This window comes from Pararge aegeria, chromosome 8 (assembly GCF_905163445.1).
Source record: "Pararge aegeria chromosome 8, ilParAegt1.1, whole genome shotgun sequence".
NCBI lineage: Eukaryota > Metazoa > Arthropoda > Insecta > Lepidoptera > Nymphalidae > Pararge > Pararge aegeria.
This window is the reverse complement of record NC_053187.1, coordinates 15,317,901-15,333,178: the sequence shown is the minus strand read 5'-3', so window position 1 is coordinate 15,333,178 and position 15,278 is coordinate 15,317,901. Positions and strand designations below refer to the sequence as shown.

The 15,278-nt window shown below is 34.5% G+C and overlaps 1 protein-coding gene across 1 annotated transcript in view; it reads right to left on the bottom strand.

The window, feature by feature from the left end:
- Positions 1-6,540: 6,540 nt before the first annotated feature.
- The window catches only part of LOC120625841 (cardioacceleratory peptide receptor-like), a 37,018-nt gene continuing 28,280 nt past the window's right edge, over positions 6,541-15,278 (bottom strand). The window contains exons 8-10 of the mRNA XM_039893079.1: positions 13,697-13,877; positions 11,599-11,728; positions 6,541-6,696 (exon numbers count right to left, since the gene is read on the bottom strand). Coding sequence (XP_039749013.1) covers positions 6,541-6,696; positions 11,599-11,728; positions 13,697-13,877 — 467 coding nt within the window. The remainder of the gene's footprint in view (positions 6,697-11,598; positions 11,729-13,696; positions 13,878-15,278) is intronic.

Here is a 15,278-nt window from a genome sequence, read left to right as displayed (position 1 = left end):
CTTCTGGCCTTTCAGTTATAGTCTAGTCGACAAGTTGAAAATGGTACAAAATAGAGATACTGCTCTTAAAATTATGTGCGATAGCTCATTGGATCCGGAATGACGTCTTGATAAATGTGCCAAAAGCGAAAAATTAGCACATAAAAAAATGCTAAAGTTATAAACAATTAAAGATGAAAAGAAAATGGTATTTCGTTTTTTGCCAATTATTATAATAATTTTAAGAGCAGTATCTCTATTTTGTTCCATTTTCAACTTGTCGACTAGACTATTAACCAAGAATAGGGATTGCAGACAAGTGCAAACTTATTACCATAATGTAAAATTGAATAAAACAATCTATTCTTATACATTTATTTACTGAGCTTATTAAAAAATACACTTACATTAGTGTACATTTATATAAGGGTAAACAATCATAACACGTAAACAGATGACAATTATTGTGGGGTACAGATGCAAAAGATGGAATGTCGCCAAAAAATAAAATAATATTCTGGATTCTTTTTAAATGTTTTATATTTAAAATTTTTATCAAAGTTCGCTAAGATTCTTTTGGTGCCCTATGAAAATCAGATGGTATTGAATTTTCCCGAATGTAGCTCAGGATATAGGGCTGAATGAAGTATCCAAGAAATACTATGAGAAACTCGTAGTCTAAAATTTTGATCGGTGCAGGTGTTGAGCCGATCATAGGTTGCAAACAAACGAACCATACGCTCTTACGCATTTATAATATAAGATTTCTTCTCTGTAAACAGCTTGGTGTACCCAATAATTTTGAATTAGTACATATTATCATCACCATAGCCTATAACAATCCAGTTTTAGACGAAAGGCCGCAGATTCACAATACGAGAGTTTTTCGATCATCATCACGCTGTGCAGATAGATTAGTGTTCGCAATAGAAGGTAGTAGTAGCATACAGGATGCTGCTGCCTTCTCTCCATTATATTCCGTTAGACACCTCGTACGAAATCCGCGGGAATAGAATTAGTGTAGACAACTGTATTCTAATCTGCCACACAGTGCAAATATTAACATGAATTAAATTGCGCGCTTGCATTGTATTATACAAATCATCGCTCTTTTTACGTGACGCTACTTATATTAATTAAACATCAAACAATTACCGACCCACTACAGGGCACGGGTCTCACAACATTAAGAACATTATTAACAGGCAAATTTGTCCAGAAGATTCCGAAGGGGACGGAAAAAAATACTCTGTAGATATTCATGATAATCATCGTCAGCACTGGGAACAGGCCTCCTCTCTCATAGGAGAGAAGTTGTAAAAGCACATACCCACCACGCTGCTTCAAAGCGGGTTGGTGGGAACTTGCAAGTAATAATAACCAGGACTGCAGGCATAACGTGCTCTCACGATAAAACCAGTTTCCTAAGTCCGTGGTGGAACTGAATTTTATAACAGAAAAACCCAATGCTTAACACATTTTGGCCAGGAATCATACCCCATTTCAAACTTGATCTGATATCGACAAGGCAATTGATAACTTATAACTTGAAAACTGTCCAAATTAATGGCACAGAAATTTGATGTTTTGTTTCGGTTTTAAATTTTTATCAAGATTTGCTGATAACTAAACGGACACAGATGAAACAAAAAATACGCTAACAAATTAAGCATCAATTAGAGGCATTTCTTACCACCATCATTATTTCTGAAATCGTTGTGAAATGGGTATTTTTCATTCTTTGAAATTTTTTCACTCAACCCCTACATACATACTCGTATATACTCGTAAATTACTCGTTTTTTCTTGGTACACGAAACTTACTTAAGTTTATTTCCCCATAATACCGGTTATAACTAGAACCTTGACAGGATTCCATCTTAATATTATATTACATAATTCATAGTATAATGTTAATAAAAATACTACTGTTGAAAAATTACTAGAGTTTTACTCCAAAATACTTTGGCACCATAAATTTATATTTAATTAAATAATTATTTACATCGTTTTACACTAACATCGATGAACAATATAAATATCAGTAAAAGTATTGGTATAAATGAATTTTAATTGTAACATGTCGACTCAACGCAGACTCGACACCAACTCCACTTAAATACGAGCATTGACTTTTTCAGAACGAGCTTAATGCCTTGTCATAAAACATGTTGTGATTAAAATTATAAAATAGTCAACAAGGACAAAGTGCTGCCAACAATTCGTACCACCTCCTAGTCCACTGACTACTCGCTGTCATGTCGTTACAGACTCGTCAACAACACCGCGTACAAGATTGGCTCACTCGAAATTAAGGAGTCGTTTTCGTATACCAAACACTGTATCACGTACCTTAAGTCTGTGTTTTTTTTTCCCCTTTTCTTTGTTGGGTTGCCTGGCAGAGATCGCTTTTTAGCGATAAGGCCGCCCATTGTACCTGTTTTTTATTGTGTTGTTTTTGTTTATAATTTAATTTCTGTTAGGTGTACAATAAAGTGTATTTTATTATTATTATTTATCATTGCAAAAGTAAAATGCACCTAATATCTCTTGTTTTGGAGTCGCAAATCCTCTACTTCTCATTACTGTTTTACAAAAGCCTGAACTAAATAGTTTAAAGACGAATTAGAGATTTAATTCAGCTCCAATTTTAGTCTGATATTCCCCACACTAGAAAATGATTTTTCGTTTACTATTAAGCACAGCAATCTTGCTGAGGTGATGGTGGTGATAGACTGTTTGACGATAGGTTGTCCACTCGTAGGAGACTATTGAAGGTGAATCGTAAGTTGGAGTTGAACCATGTTGGGACGGTGTTGAGGCGATAAATGAGCAATGGCCTTTAGGGCTCGCTTAGACAGATTGACGACCAGTGCATACACGAGCTCATTTCCCACGGGTAATTAATTTTATCATTCTTATCCACTTCATATAGTTCCAAGGCAGAACAAACGGAACATAGAACAAATTACTTACATAGCTTTTTACAAACTATTTGAATTGTGGATAACATATATTTACCCGTGGGAAATCTACTAGAACATCTGATCAGTCTTTAACATTTTGCGCTGATTCTTATTAAGAGAAACAATGGAAATTATGAAACATAAATTTATATTCTTATCCCATTATTTTGGGATATTCCAGGCTGTATTAGGTTATGAAATATTTACCGAAAATTTTATTTATATAGTGTCTAAGTAAATACATATTCCCTGTATTTTAGTTCGTTACTTATTATAAAATTGTATGTTTTATACTTAAAATCAAACTCCTAAGCTATTGTTACATTTAAACAGTAATTGATTATATAAACGTCAAAAAATAAATATTTTAATCTAACATGACTTAGTAATAACAATCATTTAAATTATTGAAAAAAAAAACGTCTTTTGTTTTCAAGAATTAATAATAGGTACTATTACAAGTTTTGAAGCTAATATTTTTTTTACCGGTACGTATCTTTTGAGCATGCTTTTTTATTATAGAAACATTCCCAGTCAAAAATCGTCAGTTACAAAGAATTACAGACCGTTTTAAGTATAACAATCTTTTTTAGAGTAACAAATTGGTTGTAAAGTTTCTAACTACGAATATGAACACATACATCGATAACAATTTATTTATAATACAATAGTTATAGAGAACTGGGTAGGGTCTACATTAATTATGTACAATAATAATAATTAACGCTAGTGCTTCTACCAGTCCCAGTCGCAATATCGGTGTTGCTTACTTCTAATAATCATTTAATTCTTAGTAAAAGTGAGGTGTTGAGAAACAATGAATTACAATTTGTGAATTCCATCCGAACCGGATCCGGATTCGTCATGCGAACGTTGACTTGGTGCAATGACCGCTTGTGCTTAATCTCGCACTTCATTCTCGCATCAAAATTGCGTATCATCTAAGTTATTTAAAAAAGTATAATTTTCTACATTGGCGAGTATTGCGTTCGTGGTCTTTTTTTAAATTTATTTTTGTCCTTGACTGCAATCTCACCTGGTGGTAAGTGATGATGCAGTCTAAGATGGTAGCGGGCTAACCCTTTTAAGAAGTATGGTAGTTATATCTATAATGGGTTTCTAAGCGACATCGCACCGGAACACTCGATTGAGTATCGCTAAGCGATTGCTTAGCGATACGTCTTTGTCAGTAGGGTGGTAACTAGCCACGGCAAAAGCCTCCCACCAGACTGGATCAGAAAAAAATCAGAGATTATAAATTCCCAAATTGCCCCTGGGAGGTTCGATTCCTGGGAATCCTCCTACTTAAATTCACAGCGCTCACTGTTGCGCCAGGGAGGTCGTCAAATTCTTGGGGCGAGAGTTTCAATCCAAAGATATAATGTAATGTATCGTTTGTTTGATTCATTTTAACTATATATTTTTGTGTTTATGTATAGGCAATGAGGCAACTATGCTATTGGATACATAAATTAAAGGGCGCCGCTGAAGGTTTAACATACTAGCTGGGTCCGCATCTACATAACTTGGTAACCGGGCTCTTTTGTGCGTACTGATTAAGAAAATATTGTCGTAGAGCATAATATATGGATATGATTTTGATCTCTAGGGCTTACTGCAATCGCTCTTACACCGTTTTAAGAAACATTTTTTTATTAAATAAATATTTTTTTATTTAACCCTCATCCAGATGATAAATAAAATAAAATGTGATTCTACAGCAAGAGCCTCTGGTTAAGATGATAAAGTGGAAATATTTCTACTTGAAATAATGTCGACTGTAGTTATTCTAGAGTCAAGTCGCAACAGTTAACGACGCTATTAAACCCATTCAAGAAGAAGAAGTGTATTCGGGCCATATGCAACAAAGGTCCTATGCAATCATGCAAGCCGCTCTTTAAATCTCTCAAATTACTAACGCTGCCAGGTATCTACATTTTAGAATCAGCATGCTTCGTAAAAAGGTACAGAAGTGATTTTTTTGAAATATGCGGAAATATTGTACCTTTCAATACCCGTTACCGAAATAAAATATTCTACCCGCGATGTAACACAGCACTCGGTTCTAAATGTTGTTATCATAATATGATTTTGATTTACAACAAATTGCCTAAAGCTATTAAAGATTTGCCATTTTTGAAATTCAAGGCAAAATTACGTGACTGGTTGGTTGATAAATGCTATTACTCGGTGAAAGAGTTCTTGGATAATAAAATATAATTATTAGTTTAGTTATTTTTTACTTGACATTCCATGTTTATTGTTCCATACAGTAAAATTAATGAAATTTTATTATATTCAGCCGATTATTTTGATTTTATTTATTTTGATGTTTTATTAATTATTACATAAATGAATTTGTTTAAATTAAGATTTGCATGTCATATATTATGACTAAACATGTATACCTACAATGTTTTATGCAAATAAAAGGATTTGATTTGATTTGATTTTTTCAGGCAGTTTTTATTTATCTCGAAGCCGTTGACTTACAATTCAAAGGGAAGTTCATTATTCTGCAAGTTAATTAAGGCTAGTAACAAAACAAGAAACTAGCGACCACTTCGCGTGGGGTGTCGGTAGTGCGTTACGGTCATACAAATTAACGCCTGCCTTGCGGTATATCGTCGGAGGCGGTGTGATATCATAGACACTGTGTATAGGTAAAAGTACACATAAGCTTACCTAGACGTGCTTTTATTTTAATTAATGACCAGCTCCTTTGTTTTCCTACAACACGGTTTGAAACTGCCCGGATATATTATCCATTTATTTCAGAGCTGCGTAGTGCCTAGAAGCTCAATTTTAAACGTGTATTGTTATTTTTGCAAGCCTTGCGGATATTGCGATATTCAGTGACATATAATTTGTTTTAACCGAAATATTTTATTTAAACTCTTAATTTTTACACAACTTTACAGCTAGGAATAGAAAGGATGAAATATCATGTATGGTGGCTGTATCTAACCAAATTTTTATCAAGATGTAAGGGTAGAGGCGATGCTTGGAAAACATTTCTTTTTACAAATTCCACAGGAACTGTCTGTTTTCCTGGGGTAAAAAGCCTATATTACTTTCCGTCTTTTCAACTAACTCTATGTCAAGTTGTTTAGTTAAGCTGTGAAAGAAGGACAAACATAACACAAAGGACAAATACACTTGCGCATTTTTCCAGATGATAATTACATCACGACATTAAACTAGAGCTATTTTGTGTTTAGTAGTTTAGTAAGGTGGTTCGTGCAGAAACAAAGGGGCATTGTGAATAAGTAGTAGGATAAGAAATCTCTTCCCCTGCTCCATTGTGGCTACTACATCATTAAGTGAAATCTTCAAACTGATGTTTGGAGGTCAGCCGGTGGAAAATTGTAGGACGATGTACCATCTTCTTAAGTTCCGAATACGTGTCCGATCCACTCTGTTATATCGTTGCACAACTTCCTTCCTCTGTCTCTCAGGTGCTCTTTTCCCCGTAATTTTGCCTTCAAGGATCAACCTTGAAAACTCTGATCGAAAAACGCAACCTTGACATTATCACTAAAGTTATAACTTTTTGGGTGTCCTGAAAGAAACCTTACTTGATTTTGATACCAATTTACAAAAACGTATCAGCAGGTCGTCTTTGAGTCTCGTGGTGGCAGTTGTTATTTGTTTGCAGTTGATTCTTGGGCAGGTTTAGACGAACCTTACGAGAACTTCCGTTCAACTGGTGCAAACGTTGCCTTTGATTCTTCATACTGTTGTCTTTGATCTGCTCAAAACAAAAATAGATATTATATTATGTACGTATAAATATTATTATGTGTTGTGTAAGTATAAGTATGTCTATTCATAGCTGTAGTCAATAAACAAACTCCGGCAAATTTTTACTGGCGCAGTGTTACGGAAACTGTGTGTGCCGAAATGGTGAGGTTATAATATACTTAGAAATATACATAAATTAATTTAATATAAATAATTATTTTTTTAAATAATTAAATTATAAAAGATCAATGCTATTGAAGTCCCACTTAGCTGATATTTTTTTAACTACTTTTATTATAAAAGGTCTATGCTCTCAAACCATCTTTCATAAGTGAGAGAGTTTTAGAGCATAGACATACCGCGCTGTTTAATGTAGTTTGGTGGGTTTTAACGACTATTACTACTTTGTGATAACAAACGGAACCGTCGGCTTTAACTGCTCTCTTTGATACCACCAATTTTCTTACTCCAGGTTGTAACTGAGATTTTTTTGATGACAGGAAACTGAGATGAGAGAAAAACCCAATAGGTACCCACCTAAGTTTTGGCCACACCCAGGATTCGAACCCAGAACATCATGTTCATATGTTCATCTATTCATCATCATCCCGAGATAAAAATGCTAATCACTAGACCAACGAAGCAGCTTTATCTAGCGGAAGGCATCGAATTAAAATGATCCTAAAATAAATACAATTGGATCTTTATTGTACAGGTTAATAATGGTTAAGATGTTTACTAAAGCGATCTTTCTAGCCTATTTCCAGTCCATTCTATTGTTTTCTGAAGTTCCTTGCCCTCAACCTTAGAGGTATTGTGCACAAAATTAACGTCCGGATAATATACATGAAGCTTTGTCGGTTCAAGTACATCTGGCTTGACGTTTAGGGACGTCTATTGTCATGGAAGTACCTACCTCGACGATCTTGAAATTTATGGATAAACCAGTATTTGATGGTGACTTCGTTGGCTTGGGAAATTTGATGTGCCTACGCTACTTTCTGACTACGAACTGCCACCATGCAAAATACGTTAACATTGTCTATACGAAAACAAAAAAACTATCCCACGGACCGTAAATTTGTTCAGGATAAAAAGTCTGAAGTAGGACAAAGGTAGCCTCTGAAGGTGCTGACTAAAGTCTATTTCCATGCAAAATTTCATATAGGTCCATGATTAAGTAACAAAGACCCATCCAAACTTTTGCATTATTAATAGTATACATAGTTAGTTTGTTGATAATTTAACCATGTTAAAAATGAATGGTAATCTTTTTAATAATTAAGTTTAAAATTAGTCTACGTTCTGTTTACATGTAGATGATTCAGTCCAAAATAAGAAGATCTATAGCAGAACCTGAGTAAGCGACATAGCTCAAGAAGTTGCCAAATTGTAGTGCCAATGGGCTGGATATTAGCTCGGAGAGACTAGATGTAGGTCCTAACTCAAGGCGGTGAAACTGTGACCCTAAATCGTAAAAAGCTGAGTTATATGAGCAAAATCAAGACGCTCCTGTTGCATATAACCTCAAAATATGAAATCCAGCAGTCAACATCTATTGGTTGAGATAAAAATGGCAAAGTATAATGCTCGGAGATTCGACAGCATTTAAATGGGTAATGAAAAAAGCTAACGACGTTTGAATTGCACTCTGGTTTGTAGAGAAGTTGTTTTTATCTAGTGCCAGTTTTGCTCTTGTTTACAACAGAAAGGTGGTTCCATAAGTATATGGTTCAAGAATCTTCCAGTCATTCGTATGTGTTCGAGATAATTTAAAAACGGTAAGCATGTAGGTATGCCATTCTCTAATGGTAAGGTTCTAAAATCAATATACTACCTTCTTTCTTAACAGCTCCTTATATGAATAAAATTGTACTTAAGGAAGTGATTTAGGCACTTAAGGAGGTCTAGTGCTAGTAATACTTAGTAATCTCGATATAATGAAACGAAAACGACCATGAATATAAAAATAGGTCCGTAGTAAATATTCATTACGCTTTGTAATTTTGGGCCTTATCCTGGCATTCTACCAAAGATTTTATGGCCTCTCGGGAAAGAGTATTATGAGCGGGAAGAAAAATTTTGAATAAGAAATTTATTTGTCGACCGCCGTTAATGATCGTAATAAAGAAAAAAGATTTTGTCTTTATTAAGTTTTGCCTTAGAAATAATGATAATGAAGTTAGCATTTCTTTGAAAAACTTTGTCGAAGCTTTTTTTTTTATTGAAACCTTTTATGTAACTAGCATTGCATCTGTCTCTCATGTTCAAAATTTGTAATCTACATTGCAAGTACTTTATAACCCTCGATTGAGGTAATTTTTGATTACCCCTCTGGCACAGCGGTGTGCGCTGTGGTTTTAACTGGAAGGTCCCTTGTTCGAACCCTGGCAGCAGCAATTTCTGTATTTTCTCTGGCCTGGTCTGGCTGGAGGTTTTGACCAGGACTACTTACCACCCTATCGACAAATTATGTCATTTATTTTAAGCCCATACCTCTAATCGGTTGCTACGTCACATCGTACCGGAACGCTACGATGATCATCAATTACTGTGATATTGCACTCAGGGGCTAACTAGTAGTGGAAAAAAAAATTACAGAATAGGTATGGATACTTTTGTGACAATTCAGTTAAGTATTAGTTCAATTAGGCTTATCTGATGTTGTAGTTTGGTTAGATTGGTAGCGATGCGTAGTTGTTTGTAAGATGTTGATCAGAGTATAACAAGAGCTAGCATTAAAAGGAAAAGAAAATCGCTACCACGGGATTTTCTTACATTCACAACGGAAAATAGAAAACGATAAGGTAGTGATAACGACTAAGACACCGGGAGGTATCTTTGCATCGTTCGAGTTTATCTAGGGCAAACTCAACGTCATGAAAACTGGTTGATAATCAAATATATAATAAAAATGTTATTAAATAAATAATAATTATTACCGTATTTGTAAAAATCTTAATCAATTTAATACAATATGAATTTATAGTCATCGTAAGTTTAATTATTTACCCACTTTATAAATTTACTGCAACAGTAGTCAACCGACAAACCGATGAAGGTAGATCTCTAGATATATAATACTAGCGTACCGAGCCCGCTTCGCCGGGCTAGATTTTGCTTTATTTTATTTAAACAATAAACTTACATCATTAAATTTTTAATTTAAATCTCATAATATATTAAATCATTTATTTCTCTCCGTATTCATTCTCTTCTCGAGCGAGTGAAGATCATTATCTACACCCAGTACACCCAACAATAGAATATCATCATAGTAAATAAAAGCTGTATTTGACAGTTTGACAGTTCAAAAATAAGAGTGCTCCGATCGTCACCAAACTTTACAGGATTACTCGCCAGGTTAATCCGGAGATTTACTGAAATTTTCATTGAAATCGGTCCAGCCGTTTAGGAGTCTATACGGAACATACCCACACACTTTCTCTAGATAGATAGATAGATAATAGATACATCATGCATGACAAAGCAAATTTTATGGAAAAAACAGTCACTGAACGTAATTTTGTTAATTTTAATAGAATAATATTAAAAATACTTCTAATTCTTTATTATTCTTTTTAATAAAACATATTTTTAGGAAAACTTTTTATTATTTTTGTTCTAGTGATTTATATGTTGCTAGATATGCTTGTAGGTATAATACGCTGATGAAATGAAAGAAGGTTGAATGGAATAATAATACTGCGAGAGAATATAATTTTATCAACCCACTTGCTGGAAAAACTTTTGTCGAGAATTCGGTTCGGAAAGTTTCGAAAAGGTCACACTGGGAAATGACAATAATTTAGTTATAATTCACAACGTTTTATTAAACTGACTTATGTGACAGTAAATCAGATTTTAGGGCTCATTACAGACCATAGGCGTGTTTATTATGAGGTATTTGATGCTGACTTAAACAAAACGAGTTCCTTCTGAATTCAAAGTATTTTTGTTTCAGACTCAAGTATAATTTCAAAACGTTAGTATATTGGCAGGCCTAAAGCCTAAGAGCCTAAAAGGATTATGTTTCTCAAACAAAACACCAATAGTATTGAAATAACACTGGTTTAAGAGATGGTCATAAGGGAGCTGGTCTGTCATTACACCACAGTACATTAATGACTGACAGGAATTTTATTTTTTTATAATATTTTATTTAGTTTTATTATTTCATTTTCATTTTCATTTACTTGATTTGAGTTAATTTAATTTAGTTTTAAATAAATTTATTTATTGATATATCTTTCTAAATTTATTTTCATTTAATTTCATTTAATTTGTTAATTGTTTCATTGATATAATAACAATGTTTAATGTTTATTGGCACAGCCTGAAATAAATTATAATAAAAACATTTATCTAGAAACTTCTATGTATCTTCTCTTCTTCTTCTTTATATCTACCGAATTTATTGAAGACATTCAAGTGGTAAAAAATCAACATTACTCCTTGCATTTACAAGCTGAAAGCAATAGTCTTTATACCAAATCGACTAGAATCGGACATTTTGGAATATCACCTGAGAAAAGTATCTACCAGTTTCCCAGCTTTGTAGATAGGTACATGCTTTTATAACATGATAATAGATTTGCAAAACTTTAATCAATGTATTAAAATACTTTAAATACATAGAGGTTACACAACAAATAATGTATTTTTATGACAAGATTGCTTGGCGGGAGGCTGCTCCACTTTGAAAAATGATTTTGAAATTGTAAAACCACATTGAAAAAGAGCAACTGCCGAGTTGTAAACACTTTGGTAATACAACAACACAGACTTTATGTTTCAATAGTGATTATATTAGGATTTTTAATATAAATTTTTAAAATAATTTTATAATAATGAATGCAATATTTAAGCTTTATATTGAGTTAGTCGAAAATATCAAAAGATACTTTACCCTTATAGTGAGCTCGTGTCGAGTACGGCGGTGTGATGACGTCAGCATTTCCGTGTGTGCCCGGGACTCGTTTGCTGCTGCGCTGTCTTCTGCCTTGATACACCACAGCCATTTGTATGGTGGAATGTTCCTAATGGATGCACAAATTGGAGATTCAAATGTCATTATTTCATGAGTTTCAATGGAGCTTGTAAAACCCGATTTAAGCCAAAACCCTAATGTTCCCCCCTGTTCCTTTGACTATCTCTGTAGAAACGGGTTAAATGGAATTTATGCACTTAGCTTTAAAGTTCAATAAAAAAGCCCGTCGGAATAATATATATATAATTTTCATTCGCTATGATGTTAGCGGGATAACCAGTTAGGGAGTATGGTTGTCATACCCCTAATAATATAGTAATTGAAATCTTAAAATTGTCCAAAGAATAAGTCTCTGGCGAGTTCTCCACGTAGCAAGATTTGCAATAAGTAGAGGTACGTATTTATATTTTGATCAGCTCAATGAGCTCAACTCCATACCACTTTCTACTCAAAACCCAATGAAGGTTTGCTTTTTTGTTTAAACACGCTAATGTTTGTTTGTTTAAACACGCTAATCTATGGAATTAACAGTTTGATTAAAAAAAAAAAAATTGATAGCCTATTTTTTGAGAAGGGCTCAATCCGTTAGGAGTCAGGTGACAGGCAAGCGATGCAACGGAAATACGAGTAGTATATATACTTCTCTCACATATATACTCATATATGGAAGAGAAGTTAGAAAGAAATTGCTGGACTCTGCTAGGACTATAGAACTGTGAATTTAATTATTACGGGGCCCAGCTTTACGATTTAATTAACCGAAAATACTACTTAATTAGGAAGATGAAGGGCCATAATTCAAGGAATAACTCGTTAATTCTTCACAAGTTAACAGTTAATCGTAAATCATTCACAGTGTACAAACTGAAAGTTTACCCAGAGGGAAACGGGGAAATATTGTAATTAAGGGGCATCTAAGAAGATATACGGCTGTCCTTCCTTGACATGTAATTGGTTTAGTTACTAATGGGCGAAATACTAAATCATCGTTGATGCAGCCTGTATAGTTTACGATGAGATATTGTGCGAACTGCCTCATTGTTATTAGTGGTTGGCGTGTTTAACTCCGAAATCGCGAGAGAGTCGAATCCCAGTTTCTCACAAAAAATTTTTTTGGTAACTAGTTTCCGCTATTTAAGAATTTTCAGTATCTGCTTGTAGTTAGGAAATTGGCGGTGAAATCCCCCGTGCCTTGCCGTCGATCCCGGTTATAATCACTACCTTGGGCCAATAGCCCATCAATCCGCAATGGCGCAGCCTGGTGGGTATATGCTCTAAAACCTCCTTTTCTGAATGTGAAGAGGCCTATGCCCAGCAGTGGGACCAAATAGGCTGCGGATTATGAGTGTGAGGTTTTGGGGATGTCTGAAATATTTTAGTCTATCTCTTTCTTCTAGAAGCAACACCAATTTCGGTTGCTGAGATTCATCTGGGAATTGAAACCAGGATATTATGATTTCAATACAGATACTGTTGATTGATAGATTAAGGGGGCTGCCGATGGAAGGCGATAAAAAACTTCCGTCTATCAGCTATTTTAGAGTCACTGCAACATCATTGTCATCATATTCTTCAGCAATATAGAAATCTATGTATTTGTCGACAGATTAGGGGTATGTATGGGTAAAATTTAACGGTCATATCCTAACAGGTTTGACCAAAATTACTTGTAGAGTATTTCTCTAATAAAAATATGAATATATATAAAAATACAAAATATTATCCAATCCCACACGACACGGTCTTTTCTTTATACTGTTCTTTTAATGTAGCGCTCAACAATAGGGGTCTATTAACTTAGTTGTAGCATAAAAAAAAAGTCACACGCTCTCTTAATTCACCACAGATATTTTAAAGCTACGAGTATTTAGCGATAAGGTCGCCTTGTATTGAGCTTGTCTTTATATAACCTGTAAGATTTTTGTGTGGTGTATTATAAAATTGTCTTCATTAATTAATTCGTTATATCTTTTATTCATTAAGTTCTTCATTTCTTTTATTATTACTTATTACTTACCGCAGACTGAGAAATATCCTGTTGGAGAAGATGAAGTATATGACCGGGTTTGCAGCAGAGTTTAAAGGCGCTAGGCTCTGTATGAGCGAGGCGATGGCTATGTTGACTTGGGTGTTGGGCACGTAGCCGTACACTTGCAGTAAGTCGAAAATCATGTAGGGTGACCAGCATAGGACGAACACTGCAACAAAGTTCTTGTTTAAAAGCCAACGAATATCTTAACAACGGTCAAATATAATATCAATAAATAAATATACTACGACAATACACACATCGCCATCTAGCCTCAAAGTAAGCGTAGCGTGTGTTATGGGTACTATGATGACTGATAAATATTTCATTTAACAATATACATAAATACTTATAGTATACAGATAAACACACAGCACTGAAAAACAGTCATATTCATCACACAAAAATTTTCCAGTTGTGGGAGTCGAATCCACGGCCTTAGAGTCCGAAAGCAGGGTCGCTGCCCACTGCGCCAATCGGGCGTCAAAAACACAATAATCAATCTTAAAGCCTATAATATATATTATAATCAATCGTAAAATAAGTTTACTAGTGCCAGCCGTTTCGAAATCTTCTGCGTTTTATGGCATAACATGAGTTGCGACAAGCCGTAGATAACACTGTCCAATCAACTTGTATACTTTGGATTGAACAAACCTAAATGGATGGTTTTACGACTTTGCATGCTGGAATTAGGTCTTTACAACTTCTTCGTTACCATTTTACCTGCCGTTGAGATCTCGTTACAATTCCATTCCTGAGTACCGTCTCAATAGCCTCGACTGTCTAGTTGGTCTAGTTATCATAATCAACAACGGATCACCCAGGCCAAGAAAAGCGCCAAGAATTGAGTTTGTTAATACATAAATCTCAGTAGCAGAGATAAGAAAATGGCGTCTACGTCCGTGCCTCAGAGAGCATGTTAAACCGATCCCGGTTATTACAACAACTGTGTGATAATAATCGTTAAAGCTCATCAACCCGCATTGAATTAGCGAAGTGGATACGTCAAAACAGATCAACAGAAATTATTAATCATTGTTCTCCTCTGAGGTCTGTTTGTTAGTCTCCAGTTGGGAGCGTACTCTTACCTGCAGAGACCAACTTCATTAATCCAAGCCACTCATGTTTTGAATGAATTTGCGTAGATACTTTTAAACCACTGACGAAACAAAACAATTTTACACAGACAATATCATATTGTAAAACACTTGAATTTGTTGCGACCTAAAGTTGCGGCAACTTTTAACTGTATAGTGGATATCTAACACGCTAAATAAACTGATTGTTTAATAAATTAAATAAATTAATATTCAAGTAAATTATTATTTCCGCTACTAGGTTACATCCAAAAAACGCGAAAGCAATAATGTCGCCGCTTAAAGTTTAAATATCACGCCGTGCTCCGCAACGGTTATGATTCGAGTCACGTAACAAATTGTAAATTTATAAGATTCCGGGATGACTGCCCTACTGTGTGGGATGTTTGTACGTGAGAGACCTACATTATTGTAAAATGTAAAATCGTATGAGATAAGTTTAGAAATCCTTCGCTGTATCTGCTCCAAAT